General features: G+C 43.0%; 1 protein-coding gene across 2 annotated transcripts in view; it reads right to left on the bottom strand.

The window, feature by feature from the left end:
• The window catches only part of RORB (RAR related orphan receptor B), a 194,834-nt gene extending 173,507 nt beyond the window's left edge, over window positions 1-21,327 (bottom strand). For both annotated transcript variants that reach the window (XM_042453994.1, XM_042453995.1), the window contains exon 1: window positions 20,706-21,327. In XM_042453994.1, the coding sequence (XP_042309928.1) occupies window positions 20,706-20,712 (7 nt within the window). In that variant the 5' untranslated portion in view covers window positions 20,713-21,327. The remainder of the gene's footprint in view (window positions 1-20,705) is intronic.
• Between the last annotated feature and the right edge of the window lie 1,833 nt (window positions 21,328-23,160).

Here is a 23,160-nt window from a genome sequence, read left to right as displayed (position 1 = left end):
CAATAGGCTTGCCTTAGGGTTGTCATAAGTGAGTAGCAAAGGCATACAACAACAACAATAACTTCAAGTCCAGTTTGTAATGTACTTTTCCTCATGTCCAAATTCATTTACTCATATTGTGCGCTACACTCATATAACTACATAACATAGCTGGTAGCATCATGAGGGAAAAGGCCATGGGCACAGTAGCTATGAAGGACATCTGGCTTTGGAGAGGCAGGTTCTTTACACTTGGCCTATTTTTTCTACCTTCTCTGACCATGACCCAGGAAAAGTATAGTCATTGGCACAGGACACAAACAGATCTCCAGCCTCAAGTTTTTTTTCATTGATTAAAGTGTTTTTGATGTGCTTTCCCCCACAATTGTTCACATTTTTAAACATTCACCCTTTAAAAGCTGTGCATTTTTTGTAGTATACCAGTTATTTTACCAAAGTGTCCCGTCAGCTTTGCAATAGTGATTGTCAAAGTACAGTGTATTACTTTCATCAACTGGAAAAAGAGTATTATTGGAATCCAATAATACCCCTTTCTGTTTCCAGTTGGGCTAAGATGTGGGATATCTAGATTCTATAAGGTCCTAAATCCATTGTTCTAACTGTTTGTTGTTAGCTACTTTAAGCGATAGAGAAAGAGGGTGAGGCATAATTTTTTTAACTATCTAATTATGTATTGTGCTCCAAAAGTTTCTTTCTCTGAGATTCATACTCCACATGGGCTTAGCTGGTGTAGTTAAATGAAACATAAAGCATCCTCTATACTGCAAACAGCTCATTCATTTCAGACCAACTACAGTTAAGATAAATCATAGTTGGCAGTATTGGTTAATAAAGAAGGAAGCAAAAACTTTAGAAACCCTTGCTGGGAAAAGGAGTCATTATGTGCTTGTGATGTGTTTCACCATCACAATAAAACACAGTTGATGATAACATTGAAAGGGCATCAGTGGCAGGAATGGTCATTGGAACTGTTGCCACATGGGTGAAAAACCCACAGCTGCTTCAATGTATATAGGAGCCATCCAGGTGCCAGAGTTTATTGCTGATAGAGCCCATGCAACCCCGAGCACCTACAGCAGCAGGAGCTATAAAACAGAGAATGAAGTTGCAACCTGTAGGACAACAGATTGGTGAACTGACTCATCATTGTTTTTTATCTGTTTTACAACTTGTGAAAAGAATTGTCCCTGTCAATTCCAGGAACATGTTCTGCCCATCCTAGGGTGCCATTAATCATATATGTGTGTGTGTGTGTATGTATATATATATATATATAGAGAGAGTAAAATGGTATTAGATAATGTAATTCAACTGAGGGCTTTTTAAAAACAAATTAATTTGATGAACAGTTCTTTTCTGTTCTTGGAATTATTTAGGGATACTGGTCTTAGTACTGTATCTTGGACTGCTTTACTTTAAGGTATTAATTTCATGAGGGCTTTAAATACATCTATATAAAAGATCTCATTTTAATTTATTTTATGGAGAAAATGAGGGTAGCACGGCCATATACATAGATAAATACAGTTTGAATATCCCTTATCATAAATGCTTGAGACCAGAAGCGTTTTGGATTGTGGAGATTTTATTATTATTATTTTGGAATGCTTGCATTTACCTAATGAGATTTTTTGGAGATGGGATCTAATTCTAAACATGAACAAACATTTATGTTTCATATACACTTTATACACATAGCCTGGAGGTAATTTTGTACACTATATTTTTGTGCATAGAACAATCAGAAAGCAAGGTGTCACTATCATAGCAACCCATGTAGACTATTTTGGATTCAATATTTTGAATATTAGAATTCAGGAAATGGGAAACTCACCCTGTAATACATAGAGTTTATTCACTCTTAAGTACACCGGAAATATAATTCACAATTACTAATTCAGAGAATGAGTGTTTAGTTTAAGTACTACAGAAAAGCTGTCCCCCATGCTATTAAATAAATGTATCAGGAAGGAAGCATTAGCGTACAGAAAAATAAGTCTAGATGGAGGTGATGAGATGCACATTATTAACAGTAGTCCAAACAGAAAATATGGTTGCCATCAATATTCCCATAAAGTATAAATGTTTCTCTATTGGAAAAAATAACATATGTTAATATATATTTAAATATTTATATATATTTAAAAATCAGTCATCTTGAATTTCATTTAGGAAGACAGATGGGATATAAATTCAAAAACTAACTAAATAAATGAACAAATAAACTTTTCATTAAAATATGTGATGTAAAAAAATTAAAATATGAGATGTTTTTGGCATGAAATACAGTTGTGCTTGTGAGTGAAGTTGGTATGTTATACTGTCTTGTATTTTATATTTTAATATATATATTTTTAAATAAAAGTATCTTCACAGTGTATATAATTTATACTTTATATATGTATTTTTTAAAATTGATGCGTAAATTGATTATCATATTCTTTTTGGTTGGGAGTATTTAAAAATAACCAATCCAGTGATCTCCAGTAATAGTAGGTATGTGTGCCATATATAAGGAGCCTTCTTCCCACAGTTATTTAAAAACAAATGGAAAAGCCTATCAGAAGACTATACTGTACTGAGAACTCACTGTTCTGATCAGGCTCTTGTTCAAGGTATATATCCAACAGCTGCAATTCTGTATATACACTCCACCCTCCTCATATGTGGGGCATCCGTTTTGCCCCCCCCCCCAATATAGGGAAAAGAATATATGCTCAAGCCCCATAGAAATAATGGACTACATACTCACGACGGCACATGGGTGTGCGGCGCATGTATGAGCCCCATTATTTCTGCTGGGGGTTGCCTTCCGTGTAAGCTCAAAGCTGCGCAAGGCAAGCCCACCTATAAGGACGGCCGACTGTACAATTACTTGCAAATAACTCTTTGTGACTTAATTCTAGGTAAACATAGAAAGTCAGCACTGAAAATGTTTCTATATTTCTGTTACATGCATGTCTTGTGGATATTAGAACTGCACTGAATATTTCCCAGTTTTAACATTTGTGGCAAAAAATGATGCTTTTGTTTGTGGGTGAAAAAGTAGACAATGATACTCTAGTAGCACTAAGTAGCCCAAATTACCTAAATAACTAAGCCAACTCTGGGCATTAAGTTAGTACTTCTTGAATCAGATGTATGGGTGATCCTAGCCAGTTTGGGACCATGATACAAATAGATTGATGACATGAGGCTACATGGCCCATCAGATTTAACTACATTAAGACGTCACTGAGGCAAAAAGGTCAATGCTTCTTAGCTAGGTGAACACTTTCAAAGCTATACCTGGGATTGCTCATTTAATTTGTCCATATATTGGAGCTTGAGAAAGACAATAACTATCCAGAGCTTTACCAGTGAGATTCCATTTTGCGAACACTAAATGTCAGTGACATACAACATTTTATTCTCAGCATGATTTGAAGTGGAAGTTGTAGATCTATTTACAGTCAACCCTTCTTATACACAGTTTTTTATACACGGATTCAAGCATCCACGGTTTGAAAATGTTCCAAAAAAGTATAAATTTAAAATATGAAATCTTGACGTATTTATCCAGTAATATAGCATTTTATTTTATTTTTTATTTTTTTAAACATAAGCTTTGGTGATGGATTTTTTTAAAAAACTCATTTGATTTCGTTAATGATAATATTGGTAGGCACTTTGGGGAGACAGTAATGAATAACTTCAATCAGACTCGATTCTGTCATGCCATTGTTCATCTACTCTGAATTATCCCAGTAAATTGCCTAAGATTAAATGTTTGTCAGTAATTTAGAAGAGTGAATTGGGATTGCCAAGACAGAACACATTTTTCAACAATGTAATTATTCAGGATGTGGTCTAGAGTAATGCAGATACATGGAAATGGTATGGAAAAGGTAACCACATCAGATTCTTTGTCTATTCTCATTATTGCATTGCTGTTCTTGATAACCACCAGGATTCTGTATGACCCGTTAGGTTACATATTGCATGTACACCTAGCTACAGAGCAGAGGGGCTAAGAAACTCTTTTACTGAATTTCTAAGATACATGACAGGATACCAGTAAGAATACCAAATGTGTGTTGGGACTGCAGTGGTGTTCACTGGTACACCACCATGCATGATGCACTGATATTCAATGTGCACCAATGAGCATTGGTCACTTTGCTGGCTCTGCCACATAGTAATATAACAGCTGCCCGCTAATGCATTTGGATGTCACACAACTGCACAATTCAAATTTCCATAGATCTAAGTTGACTTACAAAAATGTGAGTCCCTAACAGGATTCCAGCTAAGGTTCTTTGTTGTTGTTGTTGTTCCTGCTAAAAGTGTGAATACTGACTCGCTTTAACCATCCTAAATCCCCTATTAGGAACAAACTAATTTTCATAGATGGAAGAGATTTTTTTTGTTATGTGATTTCATTCCTTTCAGTATGTTACATCTTTAAGACAAAAGTATTTTTAGTTTCAGGTAATTCAGCTAAAATATTAGATTTTTAAAGAGTATTTGTACTTCTTAATACATTGTTGTTGTTGTTGCTGCTGCTACTGCTGTGTGCCTTCAAGTCATTTCTGATTTATGGCGACCCTAAGGCAAGAATTGTTCAGACAGTGTTTGTCTTTACCTTCCTCTCAGGTTGAGAGTATGTGACTTGCCCAAGGTCACCCAGTGGGTTTACATGTTCAAGCAGGAATTCAAATCATGGTCTCCAGGGACATATTCCAACCCTTAAGCCACTACACCATGTTAGTTCTTATAATACGAGACTGCTATTTGCATTCATGTTTTACATGCTGAAATGGATTAAACAAAAGATTAAAAATAGTTCATGCATACTGCTTCCCTCCCCACCCCCCACAAAGTAATGCCTTAAAAGGAACTTGGTGTACTCTCTGGATACTTCCCTTGCAAGATATCACTGATAGTCTGAAATGTGATCCAGATTTATAGAGGGAACAAGCCATGTTGGAATTAAGAGTCAGAGAGCCTAAAATTGCACGCACATTTCAGCACAACAGGAGCCCCTTGAATCATGCCGTTCTGAACAGTTCATTATTCTACCTGCCTGGTCAAGCCAGCTGTCATTCCCATTATCTGTTCACCCTTTCAAAGTTTCTGTTTCTTCTTTTCTTTGGTTATGAATTTGTATGAAACAAAGGGGCTATACAGATGGGCGGCATGCAAGTGCAACAGCAACCGCATGCAGCGGTACCAATCCGCTCCCTAGAGGGAGCAAAAAGAAGCTGCCCCAAGCAGCTCCCTGGAAGGGGCATCATAAGCACTTCGCCACGGCATTATGATGCCCCTTCTGCACTGAATCATTTGGGTGCATCATCATGGTGCATGGCATCTAGAAGGGCACATGTCAAAATGGTGCCTGGGTGACAGTGTAAGGGCTTGGAGCTTGCGGATGCCCAGCACTCACCCCACACACAGACCAGCACAAAGTGCTGATCTGTATAACCCCTAAATCTATTGATTTGTGGGAACTGTGGTGTTTAGCCTTCTAACTGAAAGTTCAAGTCACAACATTGTAATTTCTTAGATTGTAAGCCTGAGGGCAGGGAACCGTCTAACTAAAATATTATATGTACAACGCTGTGTAAATTTACAGCGCTTTATAAATAAAAGTTAATAATAATAATAACATTGCCACACTATTACTAATAATAATAAGATTAATTTTAATTGGTTTAATATAACTGTGTTTTAATAACAGAGCTTGTTTAATTCTGTTTTAATATTATCAATTGTGTTTTTATCTTACCTCTTAAAGTTAAATTTCTTGTGAGCCAAATTGATGAGAAAAGTCGATATACATTAAAAACACACACACACACACATGATTTTCTACTGTACAAAATCATGCCAGTCTCTCCAGGGTACTATATAACAACTTCCCCATATGATACAGCCTTGTGTAACAGGCATTTCTCCTTAGCAGATGACTCTAATCTTAACTAGGGAAAGATTAGTCTTCTGTGTGAGAGTATGTCTGGCCAATAAAAGCAGCACTTTTAAATGTGCAGAGAAGACAAGAGAGGAATGGTGTGAGGTTAAGATCCTATTTACTACTACCACAACATAAAGGTATGCAAGTGTAGAGTTTCCGTAATGTTGAACTGCACCATTTGTGGCACAATGCATGGTACAGTTATACACTTTCCCATGTCACAACAGTTGCTCCCATTACCACCCATTGCTGAGTACCACACTCACTGAACCTTTTAGTATACCTTATAATATTTCACAGATGAAAACCAGGACATCTCTCACAAAGCAACATCAGTATGTGGGGAAGAGAAAGATTCCATCCCAAACTCTCCTCTCTCTACTGTGGATCTGACCGAGTGCACACTACTTTTGCACATTGAACTCAGTTTACAACAACTGAAGTATGCTGGTGGCAAAGGCAGAAAGTGGGAGAAGAAGAAAGAAACTGGGCAGCTGAAAAAGTGGGATGACAGAGGACTGATTGGGACTGTCTCTGCCAAATCAAGATTGTTGGTGGGCAAGTTCTAGGCTTGGGCAAGAGTGACACTGCTTGTGTGACTCTGAACAGGATACTATCAGGGATGGCTGGTGGATCTGCTACATTGGGGCCAGAAATCTACACTGGACTTTACTGCACTGGACTTTGCAGAGCTGCTTCAAGCTGAATGGACCTGCTGGCTCTACTTCCTAGTTCTAGAACAGCAGAGATCCCATTCATTACAGAGCAACTGTGGGAGGAGTGGTGGTAACATGCAGAGTGCACTCAGCAGCCCTGCTATGGCAAATTCACCAGATGCCTCTGGATACTAACTTTGTGCAACTTTCAAGAAAATGAAGCTACCTGTACTTGTGTAATGATATCTACACCAGAGTAAAACCACAACAGAATTCCAGCCAAAGATTCTTGGAGCTAGCAGAAAAAAAACAGTCTTTGGGAAGGTTGTAAACTTAATGTTGGGATGAGTTACTTTCAGGCAGTGTTACAAAATCAGGATTGTTCATTGGATTGTATGTTCCACCCAGTTTGATTATTTGATATACATGTCTTCAGTAACACTGCATGCCAGAAAAAGGTAAATTGTCCTGAAAACCTGTCCTTCCTATTTGGAGATAATGGCTGCTGCCATGTTGCAGAATTTATGTATTTTGACATTGCTTTAACTTCCATTACTTCTTCCTATGGAATCCTTGAACTTGTAGTTTCTATTGGAATTCTCTAACAGAGATATATATCCTATATATCACAAAACTATGAATCCCAGAATTCCATAGCATAGAGCCATGGCACTTAAAGCAGTGACAAATTGCATTAATTCCTCTGTGTGGATGCAGCCTCTTACACAATAAATACCACAGCACAGAGCTATGATGATAAAGATTTTGTGCCTAATGGCCATAGCTGCATATAGGTAATATAGTATTATAAGTAATTTTTTAAAAAGTAATTAATTAATGGAACAGAAGTTTAAAATTGAAATTGCAGTGAGCTAGAATTTCAGAATATTTTATAAAGCTCTCAGAGACAATTCACTCTCTTCAACTCAGAAGTAAATCCTACTACATTAAGTTGAGTTTACTCCCAGCTTAGTATCCATCATTTGCTAATATGGTTTTAGACTATTACTAATCCAAAGAAATTGCTCTTTTTAATGCAATAAATAAATAAATAAATAAATAAAATCAAAGAAATAGCGACAAAATGAAAAATCTATTCAAATGCAATAATAGCAAAAGCAGGAGGAAAAAATCTTGTGGAACCTTAAAGACTAACACGTTTGATATGGCCTACATTTTCACGGTCTCCAGCCCTCTTCATGAGATGCATGATGGTAAAAGTTAGGGGTTTTTTTTTTCATGCTGCTTGAGAACATGTGTGAATTGTATAGTTTAACAAACAGATAAGTCATTAAACAATTTATAAAATAATTTTGGCACTTCATTACTTTGATAGTAAACGCAACAGTAGTCAAGCAGGTGATTACATTTTAATTAAGTGTAAGGAAACTTTAGAATGGTGGTTCCTGTCAGGTAACTTGAGAACTAACTACTAAAGTTTGATGTGGTGTGGGGATGTTGATAACACTGATAGAACAGTGCTAGTACTGCCAGCCTTAATACTGCCATCCTAAGCAAAGTTGCATTAGGCATAATGGTGCATGCTTATGAGATCTCTTTCACTGTTGGAGTTATCTGCTATCAAGTTGACTTTGGCCTATGGTGAACCTATGGATGAGAGATCTCCAAATCATCCTGTCATCCATAGGTCAAGTTTTGCAGACTCAGGTCATGGCATCATTGCCTTCTACCTAGAGTCTTGGCTTCTTATTACATGGCCAAAGTACAACAGTCTCAGCTTATTAATCTTGGCTTTTAGGGAAAGTTCAGCCCTGATTTGCTCTAGTACTCATTTTTTCTCTTTTTGACAATCCAGGACATCTGCGGCTCTCTCCTCCAACACCACATTTCAAATGAGATGATTCTTTTCTTATCAGTTATTTTCATTCTCCAGCTTTTGCAACCATACATAGAAAACAGAGATTTCTTTGACATTTCACTTCACCTGTTATCACTTCATCCGATGGAATCCTGGGATTTGTAGTTTAATGAGGCACTAGTAGTCTTTGGCAGAGAATTCTAAATATGAAACTACGAATTTTAGGATTCCATAACAGGGAACCATGGCAATTAATGTTGAATCAAAATCTGTAATTGTGTAGTATACTGTAAGTGAAGTAAATAAGTAGAATCAAAGCATTACATGTACAACCTGAAACACACTAAAGAGAGTGTGAAGCTTACCTCTGGGTCAATGTGATTAAGACCAGACTGCTCAAACTGCCATTTAGTTCAGTTTTGATAGTATCTGTAAATTGCTACAGTCAGTCTTCAAAACCCAAGGAACAGTCATCTCTGTTTCATTTATTCTCATTAGGAAATGACTTCCAGGGGTTTTACTATAATCTGTGTCTGGATGTTTTTGAGATCCCCAAAGGCAAAAAGGCCCCTTTAGAAATTAAATTCCACTCATTTTAATGGGGCTTCCATAAAAAGCAGTTCACTGTAGAATACATCACCCACATTTGCAAAGTGATGGGAATATAAAATCTGCCCCATCCTTCCTGCTGAAGTAAATGGAGGAAGAAGATCCATGTACATATCAGAGCACATTGGAATGGAAGCAGATTCCTAAAAGAATGGCTTCCAGTTAAAAAAAGTTAGCACCCTCACTAACTTAAAGCATAATTAGCTATAGCCAAAAACTGAAACTTTTAGACCTATTTCTAGCCACAGGAAGATACTCACAGACAATTCTTCAGATGCTTCCAAAGCCAATTTACTATTTATGAAAATATCAAGAATAATACTTAGTAAATTGAAGAGTCTTCCTACTCCAGCCACCCCCTTCTTTCTGTAGTTAGAGCTAGTGGAGCTTCTTCTAACTGATGAACCCTTCATTCACTTGAGGAATCACTTCCCTTTGATTAAGAAAACAAGTCTAGCTCTAACCTTGTGTGTTGAAATTAACGTCTCAAATGCTCCTTTTATCTTGAATTTTCCATGAAAATTTTAGTTGGTTATAGTAGTAGTAAATACAGTCCCATGCCTTCAAACTTTAGGAGCAATCCGGTCAAACAACTAAGAACTTTGCTACTGATTTCACTATGGGTAGGATTACACTCTTTGATAGTTTTAAATAAATTCTATGTCTTTGATTATCTTAGGGGATGTTTAATCTTTTCCGTTTCACACAACTTCAAGCCACTAGGTATCACATGGGCGTATAGCACACAGATTCAAATCTGACTTGCCTTGGTCATGTGAGTAGCCTCAGGATAGTAAAATTTTCCTTTACACTATAAAATAATTCCTCAAATGATGATTTCATCTGACAAGTAACCACCATTACATGACCTTTACTTGAAAGAATACTTTGTTTTCAGAGCTTTTAGTCCAGACATAATCTCGGAGGTTTTTGGACCATATATCCTCATGCCGTTTCTTCAAATGTTGCCTGTTCAACAGAATAGTTCCACACAAATCCCACCGAAAATAGCTGACAGATTAAAACTACAAACACTAAGCAGAACAAATTTCAAGCACTATGGATTTTAGAAAGGTATGCTATAATAATAATAATAATACAAGCAAAGAGGAAGAACTGTGATATACCTTTCTCAAACAGGAGGGCTTTAAGCACTTGCTCAACTTTCAGTCTGAAACCATCAGGGCTTCGAAGTGCATTACTTGGCTGGATCATGCCCAGCCTATGAAATTCTAGATTATAAAATAATGAGGCTGCCATACTCTAATATATTGACTGGGAGTAAATTTCATTGAACTCAATGGGAATCACATCTGATGGCAGACTGGTGAAAAATGAGAGCACCATATCTAGATTAAGGATTCTGAAAGAACCAACATGTATATGTCACAATATATATTATAGCCAAGTGAAAATGCAGAAAGACAATTAGTCTTGTGGCATTTTCAGACAATTCCCATAGGCAATGTATATAAACTTTGTTATGTTGCTTGTGTACATATGTGCAAATCCCGATTAATGCAGGATAGAAAGGTAGCAGGAAGCTATTTTAAAACTAAACCTTTAAGTAATATAGTTGTTATATATGAACTGGGGAAAACAAAATGAACTTTTTATCATAAATGAAAATGTCCAAAGTATGTCTATACGTATTGCTTCTGCAAAAAGCTTAGGCTGCACCTGTTCACTTTGACGAATGATCCTTGAGCAGTTAGCTTTCAAAGTTAGCGCTCAAAGAAATTTATCTTACAAATGGATCAACACAAACTTCAGACTTCACTGGAACCATGTCAGCATGATTATATGGGACTGTCTTATCCAAGCAGACGTTATTAATATCCAAAGAGTGGACACAATTTGAAGAACTGTGCTAGCAACTCATCTATGGTTTTTTTTTCTTTATAGTGTCCTTATTTAGTAGTTAGTGCATTTCTTTGCATTTCTGCAGCTCACTATGAGGTCCATGTAATTACTGATAGTTAGTTACACCTCCATTACAATTAGCATGATTGACCACAAATGTCGTTAAAACACCTGTGGTTTCCTTGATAAGAGCTGAACCACTAGGGTCATGGATCGAAAGGACGACATATGGCTTATGAAAGGACTACTTAACATAACCTATTATATTGCTGTACTGGTAAATCTCATTTCTATTCATTTGATGATTAGTTCAATCAATATTTATTCCTGTGTGCCTCTTTTGTCTTTAGTGACAAAAGGAGCCTTCCTTCAGTTTCATCGAAGCCAAGGATTGTTCCTTAGAAGTCCATTGCATCAACTGAAAAGGACTGGGTTGTCTGTATATGTGATTTTATTTGGCATCTTGGGACTTTCTCTTCTGATATTGCTGTCCAGCACTTGGTAACTATGATTGTATAACAACCAGTGCAAAATGGGACTGTATTTTATAATGTGGCTATCACCCCGAAACACTGTGATTGCTGTAAACTGATCTGTAATTAGTAGTGTACTGTGAATGTTTTTATCTTTTGGGGTAAAAGAAATATACTTTAGGAGTAGTATCTTCATTTAAAAGATAGGTTGTCAGTTCTCCTAAAGATTTCCCCCCCTAACTGTATAAAAAAATAGAATAGAACAAATTATTTATATCTGACTGACGAAGCGCAGTAGGAAAAGTTTGCTGGGACAGAACTGATATCAAGAAGTGTTTTAAACAGCCTCTACAATAAACATTTCTTAAAGCTTGTCTCAAAATGCAGCTCTCCTCTCTACAAAAGTACAATCTTTTTATCTATTTTTAAAGAAAGAAAGAAAGAAAACTACTTCATCCATGGAAATAGTCAAAGGAAGATGACTGTGTTTTCAGTTTCAATGTGCAATGTAAAAAGACAGATACCAGTTTAGTGTTAGATACGTACAAATGGCTTATACAAAATATTAACAACAGACTCATTTATCCACTGCTGTGGATTTCTGGATTTTCCAAGCAGTATGAATACTAGGATGAGAGACCGCCAGAGAACAGTAAGTAATATTTCAGAGGAAGGGACTGGCCAAACCACCTCTGAGTATTCCTTGTCTAAGAAAACCCTATGAAATTCATGAAGTCACGACAAGTGGACCAGTGATTTGAAGACGCATAGACACACACACAGAGCAAAGATGGCATGAACGATGTTGTCAGTGAAGGCCTTTCAGATCACAGTTCCTCTCTAACAAAAGCAACAACCCTGAAACAGAGAGTCCTGTGATGTATAAACAGCCTCTTAAAAGGCAGTGGTACCTTGATTCTTTATTAAGATGATTCTTTATGGGTTTATTATTGCTCTAATCTTATTGAGGATTGCTCGCATCATGATGATTAACTTTGGTCTAAAAAGGCATCCATTCTGGGCTCTTTTATTTACTGATCACATGAATAACTTGATGGTATCAGACAAAGGCATGGAATATGCAAGGATATTACATCAAATATGTAGCAAATCATATAAATTCTTAGGACAGGATTGAAAATTAAATCATGATGCTACAGTAGCACCTGATTTCATATCATGAAATCATAATCCTAACCAAAATTATAATCATGAAATCATAATCAAAAAGATAATGCTATTATTAGCATTCATCAGTTGAGGAGAAATTGTCTGTTTCAAATGATATATGGTTTTTCATGTTCTTTCATCAATTTATTCCTTTCGCTAAATGTTTGATCTGGCAGCAGTAAGAGGAGGGAGAAGGAAAAGAGCACTGAAGTCTGTCATCTAAATTGGGGGCCCACTAATGAAACATATTCAAGGATTGCTGGAACTCCAGAAAAGTAAAGACTGAATGGGCTGCTAAGAAATTTGACTGTGATGTTTAGGAACCACAACAGTTTTGCAAACTCTGTGCTTTCTATGGGTCTCACATGTTTAACCATAAGTAAGTTACTACAGTAATGTTGGAGACTTAACAGTGGCAAGATGGACTCAAACCCTATTATCACCTTCATTATCCAAAGCTTTTAGTTCTCTCTAATGTGGAAAAAGCAGCACCCTATATGTAAATATATATATATTTAAAAATGTTTGACGTTTTAATTCTCCCAAATAATTATAAAAGCGAAATCTAAATTTTGTAGGGGAAGGAATACAATTTAAGTATTTTTATTTTTAAAGACAGTTTTAACAGGAGGGAAGGGGGTGGTGGAGTAGGAAATAGTACATTCAAAGGAGTACCTTTTGAGAAAGGGATATTTACATCTTTTCAGGTACAAATCAGGCTGCACCTTTTTTTTTATTTTGCAACTGAAATGGACCCTTTTTAAGCCCTGGATATGAATTATTTACAGAACAGAAACAGCATCAGCTTCTTTCTTTGGGCTGCTTTCCCCTTATTTGCCTTCATCCAAATCCAACAATTATATAAAAGAGAGGTTTTTACAATCTAAAATTTTTAAAGCTTTTTTAAAAAGAAGCTTTTAGGGTTTGTAGAGACCAGACCACTGCAAGGAGGAGGAAGCAAATGATAAGAGGCCGACTAGACATTATGATGATAAATCCAGTTTGGCACCGCGTTAACTTGTCTGGCTCAAGGCTATGGAATTCTGGGAGTTGGAATTGGTTGTGGGGCCCCACACCAAACTCTAACTCCCAGAATTCCATAGCCTTGAGTCAGACAAGTTAAAGCGGTGCCAAACTGGGTTATTTCTCCAGTGTGGATGCAGCAGAATCGCCCCTTCAAAAAAAAAAAAAAAGGTTGGATCCATCCTTTGGGAAACAGAGACTCAGATTACTTTGGTCTTAACCTCCAACAAGAAAGGACCACCTCAGTAAAATCCTCTCCTGACATCTCAGAGAGCATTGCAGTCCATCTATGGGGTTGGACTTTGGGACAGACAAATCCCATCCAGGGATGAACTCAGCTGCTCCTTAGGCTTTTAAAACAAGACCTACTTTTTTATTTTCCTTTGCTTCAAATGTGAAATTGCAGAGTGGCCTTTCAATGGGCAACCCTTAGGTTTTTTTCCATTATATTGATCTGAAAGTACTGAAGACTGAATAAGCTGCTGACAAAATCGTGATGTTTAGGAAGCACACTTTCGCAAACTCTTTGCTTCCTCTGCAGATGCAAACTCTCAGTAGGCCCCCCCTAATAGACAGGATGGAGTTGGCTACAATAACTAGTTACACTTCACACACACACACACACACACACACACACACACACACACACACAGACAGAGTCCACCCAGCCAGCTAAAACAAAACAAAACAAAACCCCCACGGGGAGAGCTTCCCACCCCTCTCCTCCTGCTCACCCTCGCAAGGTTAACGTGGTTTGATTTTGCGGGATGCCAATAAAGGATCGACCCACCGGGCCTCTCCTCGCCTCTTCCCTTCAGGGACCCAATTGAAAAAATGCCTACCGATTAATATTCCATTAACAAGGCACTCCGCTTCCCGATCGAGCGGGACACTCGCCACTCCGGGCCTGGCCTCGCCTTGGAGGGCGGCGGGTCCCCATTCACCCGGCAGCGGCTGAAGGGAGGAGTAGCATGGGTTTACTGTACTTTAAAAAGAAAAAGAAATGCCACTGAAAAGACAGATCGGGGTCCCTCTGGTACCCCACCGACCTCAACAGACTTTGGGGAGAAGTAGAGGCCAAAAACAAGGGAAACACGAGTGTTTCTAGTTTTCAAAGGAGCCTCTGGCAGCATAAAAAAGGAGGAAGGGAGAGAGATGGAGGGACAAGAGAGAGAGATAGGAGGAGTGAGGAGAGAGGAAAAAAGGGATGTGACTAGCTTTTTGAAAAAATGTTAGCATGAGATTTCAGGTAGTGGTGTATATGGGAGTTAGTGGGTTTATAGTCCCGAAAGCGTGTTTAGTTTCTAGGCCAACACGTTTAGGGTCAGAGCTTTGCTTTGTCCCATTGAGTTGAGTGCGACTCAATGGGACAAAGGGAGGGACTGACCCTAAACACGTTTACTCGGGAGTAAGCTTGTTTGCCCAACAGTAAGTACAGGCATAGAAGGCAGTGTGCGCTTGGAGTGAAACCATAAAACAGACAGGCGGCTGCGGCTGCTTCTTATTCTTCTCCTCCTCCTCCATCATCATCATCATCTTCTTCATCTTCTTATTCTCCTCCTCCATCATCTTCTTCATCTTCATCTTCTCCTTCTCTTCCTCCATCATCTTCTTCATCTCCTCCTCCTCCATCATCTTCTTCATCTTCATCTTCATCTTTTCCTCTTCCTCCTCCTCCTTCTTATGTTGCATTGACTTTTCTGGGATTGATGCTTCCCCTCTTGCCAACTTTCGACTCCTTCCTGGTGGTGCCACCAACAACACAAAAAAGAGAGTTTTTGCGGTCCATCTAACAACCAAGGCCCGTCTTGGGACTCGAGCGAAAGGGGCCCCGACGGAGCTGCCAGATCCCGCCGCAAGATCTCTCCGGAGGAGGAGGAGGAGGACGACGTGGCTTCCCTCTGATCCAGTCGCTTAGGCAAGCGACAGAAAGGAGAGGTCGCCAGAAGAGTCGGTTTCCCAGTCTACTCCTCCCCGCCGGCCTCAGAAAAAAAGAAATCCCGAACCAGCCAGGAGTTTTGCAACTCGCTAAAAGACTTGCAGGTTTGAGCTGCATCCGCGCCGTAGAAGGAATCCAGTTTGGCACCACTGGAACTGCCCCGGGATTCTGGGATTTGTATTTCGAGGAGACAGACAGTTAGCCTTCACTGTCAAGGCGCTCTAGGGCCACAACAAACTGCACGCCCCAGAATTCCAGAGCAGTGAGCCACGGGAGTTCAAGTGGTGCCAAAGTGGATTAATGCTGCAGTGTGGATGCAGCCTTGGCAGCGGCCAGACTCCAACTTTCGTGACCTAGTAGATCCGATTTAGAGCCCCCACGTAATTTCGCCCGCATTTCAACACTGAGCGGGACTCCTGGTCCGGCCTTTTAAAGGCAACCGAAGCGCCCCTTAGAGTTGATCCCTCTGGCAAAAGAAGGACCCGATGCCGCCCTACACAACCACCAACATACAGAGCAGAAGCCGGACGGATCAGAGAAGCAAATGGCCGCCGTGGAAACCCATTGGGTGACCTTGGGCAGGTCACACTCTCTCAGCCTCAGGGGAAGGCAAGGGCAAACCGCTCTCTGAACCAGTCTTACCCAGCAAAGCCCTAAGGTTTGCCATAAGTCGGAAACGAAGGCACACAACAGCAGCACCATCAGCAAACCCCTCTCCTGCCTCTTCAAGCCAACGCCAAGCTCCTGTTTAGCCAGAGACTCTCTTGGCGTGGCACCGGCCAGCGCTTCCTTCCTAGGACTTGGGAGGACCGGGAGAAGGCGAGTCACTCTGGGCCTTGGGGATGGAGAGGGTTAGGAATTGGAGAGATTGCACCTGTGTAGAGGCAGCCTTCGTACTTATGCACGTACTCAACGTGAGAGTTTCTGTACACTCAAAGTACCAGAGAGGCACAATCCTGAGCGCAATCCTGAAGTCAGTCACTCTGGGCCCAGTGGGAATAAAGGTCCATGAACCTGCAGGAGAAAAGGAAAGGTTGGCAAGGTTGGCCATTTCTCAGGGAATACCGTGAGAAATAGTCAATATTGCCAAACTTCTTCCCTTTTTTAATGACAGACTAGCACCTATTAAACGAGGGGGTTGATGAATCAATGGATGCAGAGGAGTTTGGAGCATCGGTTTCCACTGCTGATTTTAGAAGGGAAGACTCGCAATCGCAGGCAACTTCCAGCCTAGTCAGAAAGACATCCCAGGGCATTGCGAGGGACTTACTCCTCCTGTGAATGAGCCTAGCTTCGGGTAGGAAAGGGAAGACCTTGCCAAGGGTTGTGGTGGTGGGTCATGTTCCCTACGTCTGATTGAGAAATTGGGGCTCAAGAGGAAGAAGCGGGAGAGGAGGTCGACTCTTGGCAGTAGCGCCAGAAACTTTCCTTGCCACCAAAAAGGGCAGGCGCATCCCAGATAGGAGCTCAGCTTAGGCTCCTCGTGGAAGGGGCAGGGCTGTTCCTCTCCAAGACCCAAGGGAAGTGTATTCGGGGGAGATGCCTAGGGAAAACAGGTCGGGGGCCAAGCGCTTGGCCTTTCTAGGAGGAGAGACAGAAGAGGCGCTCTGGAGAGCTTTCGCTGAGTAATAACTACCTCTGGCGGCCCAAGGCGGGAGGCTGGTGGGGGGTGGGCTGTGCCCTGGTCCCTGGGACTGGTTTCCTCAGCCGAGAGAAGTGGGTCAGTGGAGCACAGGACAAAGCCCCGTCTCCACACACTCCCACATCCGCGGCAGAAAGCGAGCCAGACAGACAGCCAGGCAACAAGACACTGCCTTGGATGGAAGCCGAGTCGCCCAACTGGAGGCAGGACCAGGCTCCTGGTGCTCAAGGGAACTTTGACCTCGCTTGCTGGACACTCAGGGTGCCTGCAACCCACCCTTGGGCCCAGAGGAACACGGTCAGTGTATAGTACCCACGATTCCCACGTGTATAGTACCAGGCTACGCCTTCCTCAGAAGTAAGGCCAAATGGGTTGGGTTAGACTCACTTCCGAGGAAGCACACGACGATTGCTTTAAAGGTGGCAAGCCTAGGATAGGCTTATTCCTCCTCCATTGCCATTGGTGCCCATCACTTGCCCGCAATGGCCTTCAAAGGCTGGCATTGCATGCCTGGCAGCGGGATGCTTCAGGGCTCCCAAGCGTGGACAAAGTAAGGAAAGAAAAAGGTTCCCATCTGAGCATTTTAATCACTACAGGCGTTGTTTCTCTTCTACCTCTCCACATCCCACTCCATGTTATCTGATGAAGCAGAATCTTCTCCCCCAAATCTCCTGCCACAAGCCAGGAGCAGAGGGTCTTTCCTATTCGTCAGAGCCATAGGAAACATGCAGAGGGAGCTGTGGGGGCCATTTAACAAATACGAACAAAAACCCACCAGTGATACCTCTATTGGCCAACCGAAATGCAAGTGTATTTTCTGCATTTCAGTTGGCCAATAAAGGTAACCCTGATGGATTTCAGAGCCATGGTTTTACACTGCCAACCTTCAGCTCAAGGCCAGGCACACTCAGCCAGAAACCAAAGATGTCCAACAGCCCCTAATAAGTGTGCTTAGGCCTGTTACAGACTGCCAAAATAAAGCTGCTTCGGGTCTCTTTGGAGGTATGCTGTTTAAATGATGCATGGGTCCTAAGAGTCCGGAGGTTGCGCTAAAGCCACACTCAGTTCCTAAGCACTGGAGTGCGGCTTTGGTGCAGCTTCCGGATTCTTAGGATGCATGCATCATTTAAACAGCATACCTCCAAAGAGACCCGAAGCAGCTTTATTTTGGCAGTCTGTAACAGGCCTTAGTATTCAACTTACTTACCTGGGAACAAGCCTCACTGAACCTAAAAGGATTACCTCCAGGATATAGCTAACACAAGGCTCCCAGCAGCTCAATCTCCTGCAGGTCTCCTCCGAAGTTAAGCCAAGTCCCACCGAGTTCAATGGCGCTTACTGCCAGGGAAGTGGATGCTCGGCTCTCTTCAGTCCTACTCTCCACTTGCCCCTCTTTTTCTCTATAAGGGTCATCTACACTTTTTCTGACCTGACAGTAATTCATTCCCAGCTTCAGCGACACACCTTCGCATCACAACCAACAGAAAACCAACATTATTGTAAGCAAGGCCTCTGAAGAACGTATGGTCCACGAAAGTCTAGGCTGAAATAAACCCTTACTTTTAAAGGGGCCACATTTTTTCTCTCGCTCTCTGTTTTTATTCTTGAACAGGCTGCTACTCTGTTAGCTCTAGGCTGGCTTCTGTTCTGGACTTAGCCAAAGGAAGACAAGGTCTCTGGTGCATGTGCAGAGTGTCCTCTCCTTGGAACTGAGCAGCGATGGCTAGTCAAGACAGGGAGAGGAGGACCGGCAAAGTGAGAAAAATAACCAGGTTTGGTACCGCTTTAACTTGTCTGGCTCAAGGCTATGGAATTCTGGGATTCAGAGTTTGTTGTGGGCCCAGAGAGGAGCGGACATGGCGAGGGTTGTAATTTGAACTGGAGGCAGAGCAAAGACCTGAGAGGTGGGCCCCAGGTGTCAATTCTTTCTCTCTGTGTCAGGTTATTATTATTATTATTATTATTATTATTATTATTAAACATTATTTATATAGCGCTGTAAATTTAATGTTTAATTAGACGGTTCCCTGCCCTCAGGCTTACAAACTTAAAAGATCTGATACAAAAGGAGAAGGGAATGGTGGTGGGGAGAACACATTATGTTTTATTATGGAAGAGAGAACACAAAGGTGGCCTCCTCTTCGGACCTGAGGACAACATTTAAAAAGTCCTACAAAGTGCTGAGCAGAAAGGAAAGGGCCCAGAAGTGATTCTTAAAGCACACATTGCAAATCCCGCCCCCAGCCCATCCTTATCGATCTGACACATTAGGGACCATGGGGCCAGAAGGGAGTAGGGCAGCTTCAGCCAGGCTGAGGACGTTCTTGCGGCTTCCTTACAATTCAGTAGGACTTGCACCATGTATTGGAAGAGGCGCCGAGAAGTTGAGCGTGGCGGATTCTCTATGGGGGGCCTAAGGGTGAGTTTGCCCCGTTTGGAAGGACGAGGGGACGGGTTCTCCCTGCGGAGAAGCCACACACTCCGGAGCTGGCAGGCAGCACCTCCAGTTCCTCCACCAAAACAACAAAAAAGTTAACCCCCTCCTTCCCTTCCCAACTCGGAAGGAGTCGATGCAACAGGAGCCAGGACCCACAGATGGAGGGATGGAGGGAGCCATGGAGCTTTGCTGCTCCCAAAGACTTTAGACAAAGGAAGATGTAGGGCCAACAGGAGATGGTTATTGCCCGAGGGGAAGGGAATTCTAGTATTGGAGGGCGGAGGGGGGGGGGTGGGGTGGTAAACTTTCCCATCGTGGCCTGGAAGCCTTCCTCTGCCCCGAAGGAAAGGAGTCTTCAATAACTGAGGAAGAGGATGACTAGGCAGAAGTTTTGAGGGCTCTCCTTCCTTCGCACGGCATCAGGCAGCCCCTCCCTCTCCTGAAAGCGTTAGTGCCCCCTCTCCACACACAGACATACACACTTTGTGGGGAGTCCTTCTTCCTTGCCCCACTGCCAAGTCCGGGGAGGGGGCCTGGGCGCCCACCCGGGACCACAGCTGGCCTGACTTTCCCCCGCCTAGTCCAAAAAGCCACCCCAGCTCCCTCGGGTGCCCCCTTCTCTCAGCTCAAGTTTCTTCTCCAGAGCGCCCCTCCTCCCGCAACGTTAGAAAACATGCCCCCCGAAGTGCCACTCAACTCAGGAGGCGACTCGCAGTTAACACTGAGACCGACCGCGCCGACATCAAAACTTTTGGACACAGGGTTGGGAGGCAGGAGTGTGGAGGAAGAGATGCCTCCTACTGGGGGAGAAAGGACTACCCTGGAAAGTTCCGAGACCTGGATCGGGCTCTTCTGCTCCGGGGGGGGGGGCGCGCAAAAGAGAGACCACCCAGGACCAAAGGGTCCAAAGAGACCCAACCTGGGGAACTTTCCCACCTCCTCAGCCTCCCTTCCCTTGCCGTCCTGCACACCTTCCACCCCCCATCATCATCATCATCATCGTCATCACCATCACAGTCATGCCAGGGCTAAGAACCATCATAGATGAGAAAGACCCCATAGAGCCAGACGGATCAGTTCCCCCTCCCCCCCAAATACACACCCCTCTTTCCCTCTCTTACCTCGCATGATGGTGTTGGCGATCCCCTGATCCGCGCAGTCATGTAGCTCTCGGCTTAAAAAATCCCCTTCTCAGCAAGAGAGACGGAGGAGGAGGCGGCGGCGGCGGCGGCGGGAGCAAGGCTCGGCCGGCGGGGAAAGCATTCCTTCCCGGGCTTCCTCTTCTCGGGTCCTCAGGCTCTGCTCCCCCTTTGGTTTGTCCTAACAGGGGCAGTTTATTGTCAACAAAAAGTCTACCAACTGCCTTCCCCTGGCCCTCCTCCTCCTCCTCCTCCTCCTCCTCTTTGCCCTCCTTCTCTTTCTGGCTTCGCTCCCGAAACCCGACTTTGGTGGTCAGCTGGACTGAGGAGGAAGAGGACTGCGCTGCGGCTAGTTGTTGTTAGTTGCGAAGCGAGCCAGAGAGAGCAGAGGGGCGGGAAGGAGTTTCTCCTCTCTTTCCTCGCTTCGCTCCCTTTCTTCTTCTTCCTTCTTCTTCTTCCTCACCAATTCAAACAGAGGAGGACGGGGGGCTGGAGGGACCTCCGCCTTAACCGAGGCCCCGGCCTCGCAGCGGAGTTTGGGGTTGTGGGGTGTCTGTGTGTCTGTGTGTGTTTTTCCACACAGGGACGCGCGGGCAGCCCAGAGAGAGAGAGAGAGGCTGAGAGGGAAAGCTGCAAAGAGGCTTATAGCGGAGGGCGGGCAGCGGCGGGGAGTTCCTGCGCCTCCTCCTGTCAGCGCTTCGGCCAATCCGGAGGCGGAGGAGTCGGGGACCCGGCGGAGGGGGAGACCCGGCCTCCAGGAAGAAGAGGAGGAGGAGGAGGAAGGCAAGGGGGCGGGCACTTTCGGGAGACAGGCAGGCAGGGGGCGGGACCAAGAGGGAGGCGGTCAAGCGCGCGCCCCCGCGAGCCCACTCCGCCCTCCTCTTCCCTCCTCCTCCTTTTCCTCTCAGTGCCCTAAAGAGTAAGACCCCCCCCCCGACTTCGCATTATTCCCTCATACCCTCTCCAAGCCTGTCTTGCCTTTAAGCAAACGAACAAAACAGTGGCGCGTTCTTCCCTCGGGGGGGGGGATATATCATATTATTAAAAACTATCATTGTGTGTTTTGTGTGGGTCTTTCGGGCTATGTGGCCATGTTCCAGGAGAGTTTACTCCCTCTCCTATACACCTCACTCTCTTCCATGTCAGCATGTCTTGTCTTTAAGCAAACAAAACATAGGCGCGTCCTTCCCTGAAAGGGGGGGAAATTATATTAAGTACATTACATTACATTATATTATAAAAACTATCATATTATAGTGTTGTTGTTGTTGTTTTGTGTGGGTTTTTCCGGCTATGTGGCCATATCCTAGAGGAGTTTGTTCCCCCTCATATTATATATACTTCACTCTCCTTCATGTTAGCATTCCCTGAAGACGCCAACCACAGCTGCTGGCGAAACGTTAGGAATACACTCTTCAACGCGGCCCCACAGTCTGAAAAACCCACACAACACTTATCGTGTTGCTTTGTAGAATGGTGTCCCCCTCAGTGTAGGGGAAAGCAATGGCAAGCCCCCTCTGGAGAAACTTGAAAACCCCCTGGCCTGAGGGTCACCATAAGTCGGAGGCACACGACAGCAGCAAGCCAAGCTCTCTGTAGATGAGCCAAAGTGGAGCCAGAGAGAGTGAGCCTTGCCCAAGGTCACCAGGTGGGTTTCGGTGACTGAGGGGAAATTTGAACCCTGGTCTCCAAACTACAGCCAGCATGGCCTAATGGTTTGAAACTGTGACTCTGGAGAGCAGAGTTTGATTCCCAGCTCAGCCAATAAAACCCACTGAGTGACCTTGGGCGAGTCACATGCTCTCAGCCTCAGTGGAAGGCAGTGGCAAACCTCCTCTGCACAACTCTTGCCAAGGAAACCTCGTGATAAGTTCGCCTTGTTGTGCTCCTTCAAGTCATTTCTGACTTATGGTGATCCTAAGCTGAACATATAATGGGCTTTTCTTGGCAAGTTTCTTCGGGGGGGGGGGTTGCTATTGACCTCCTCTGAGGCTGAGAGAGTAGGACTGGCCCAAGGTCACCCACTGGGTTTCCATGGCCGAGCTGAAACTCGAACCTTGGTCTTCAGAGTTGCAGTCCAGTCCCAAACTGCTATGGCTGGGTCGCCATACACAATAAACCACCTGAAGGCTAACAGCAGCAACAACAAATGACTCTGGAGACCAGGGTTCGAATCCCAGCTCGGCTATGGAAACCCATTGGGTGACCTTGGGCAAGTCACACTCTCTCAGCTTCAGGGGAAGGCAATGGCAAACTCCCTCTGAAGAAACTTTCCAAGAAAACCCCATGATAGGTTCACCTCAGAGTCGCATTAACAACCGCCCCACTGCATTCAGCATCCCCCTCAGGCCTTTTCTGCCCTTGCCAAACAACACACACACAAAGAATAAACACACTATCATCCCAGGTAACTTGGGTGCAAAATGGTTTCTTTCTG

Source organism: Sceloporus undulatus, chromosome 2, assembly GCF_019175285.1.
Source record: "Sceloporus undulatus isolate JIND9_A2432 ecotype Alabama chromosome 2, SceUnd_v1.1, whole genome shotgun sequence".
NCBI classification, from domain to species: domain Eukaryota; kingdom Metazoa; phylum Chordata; class Lepidosauria; order Squamata; family Phrynosomatidae; genus Sceloporus; species Sceloporus undulatus.
The sequence above is the reverse complement of the archived record's forward strand: the minus strand, read 5'-3'. Positions and strand labels throughout refer to the sequence as shown.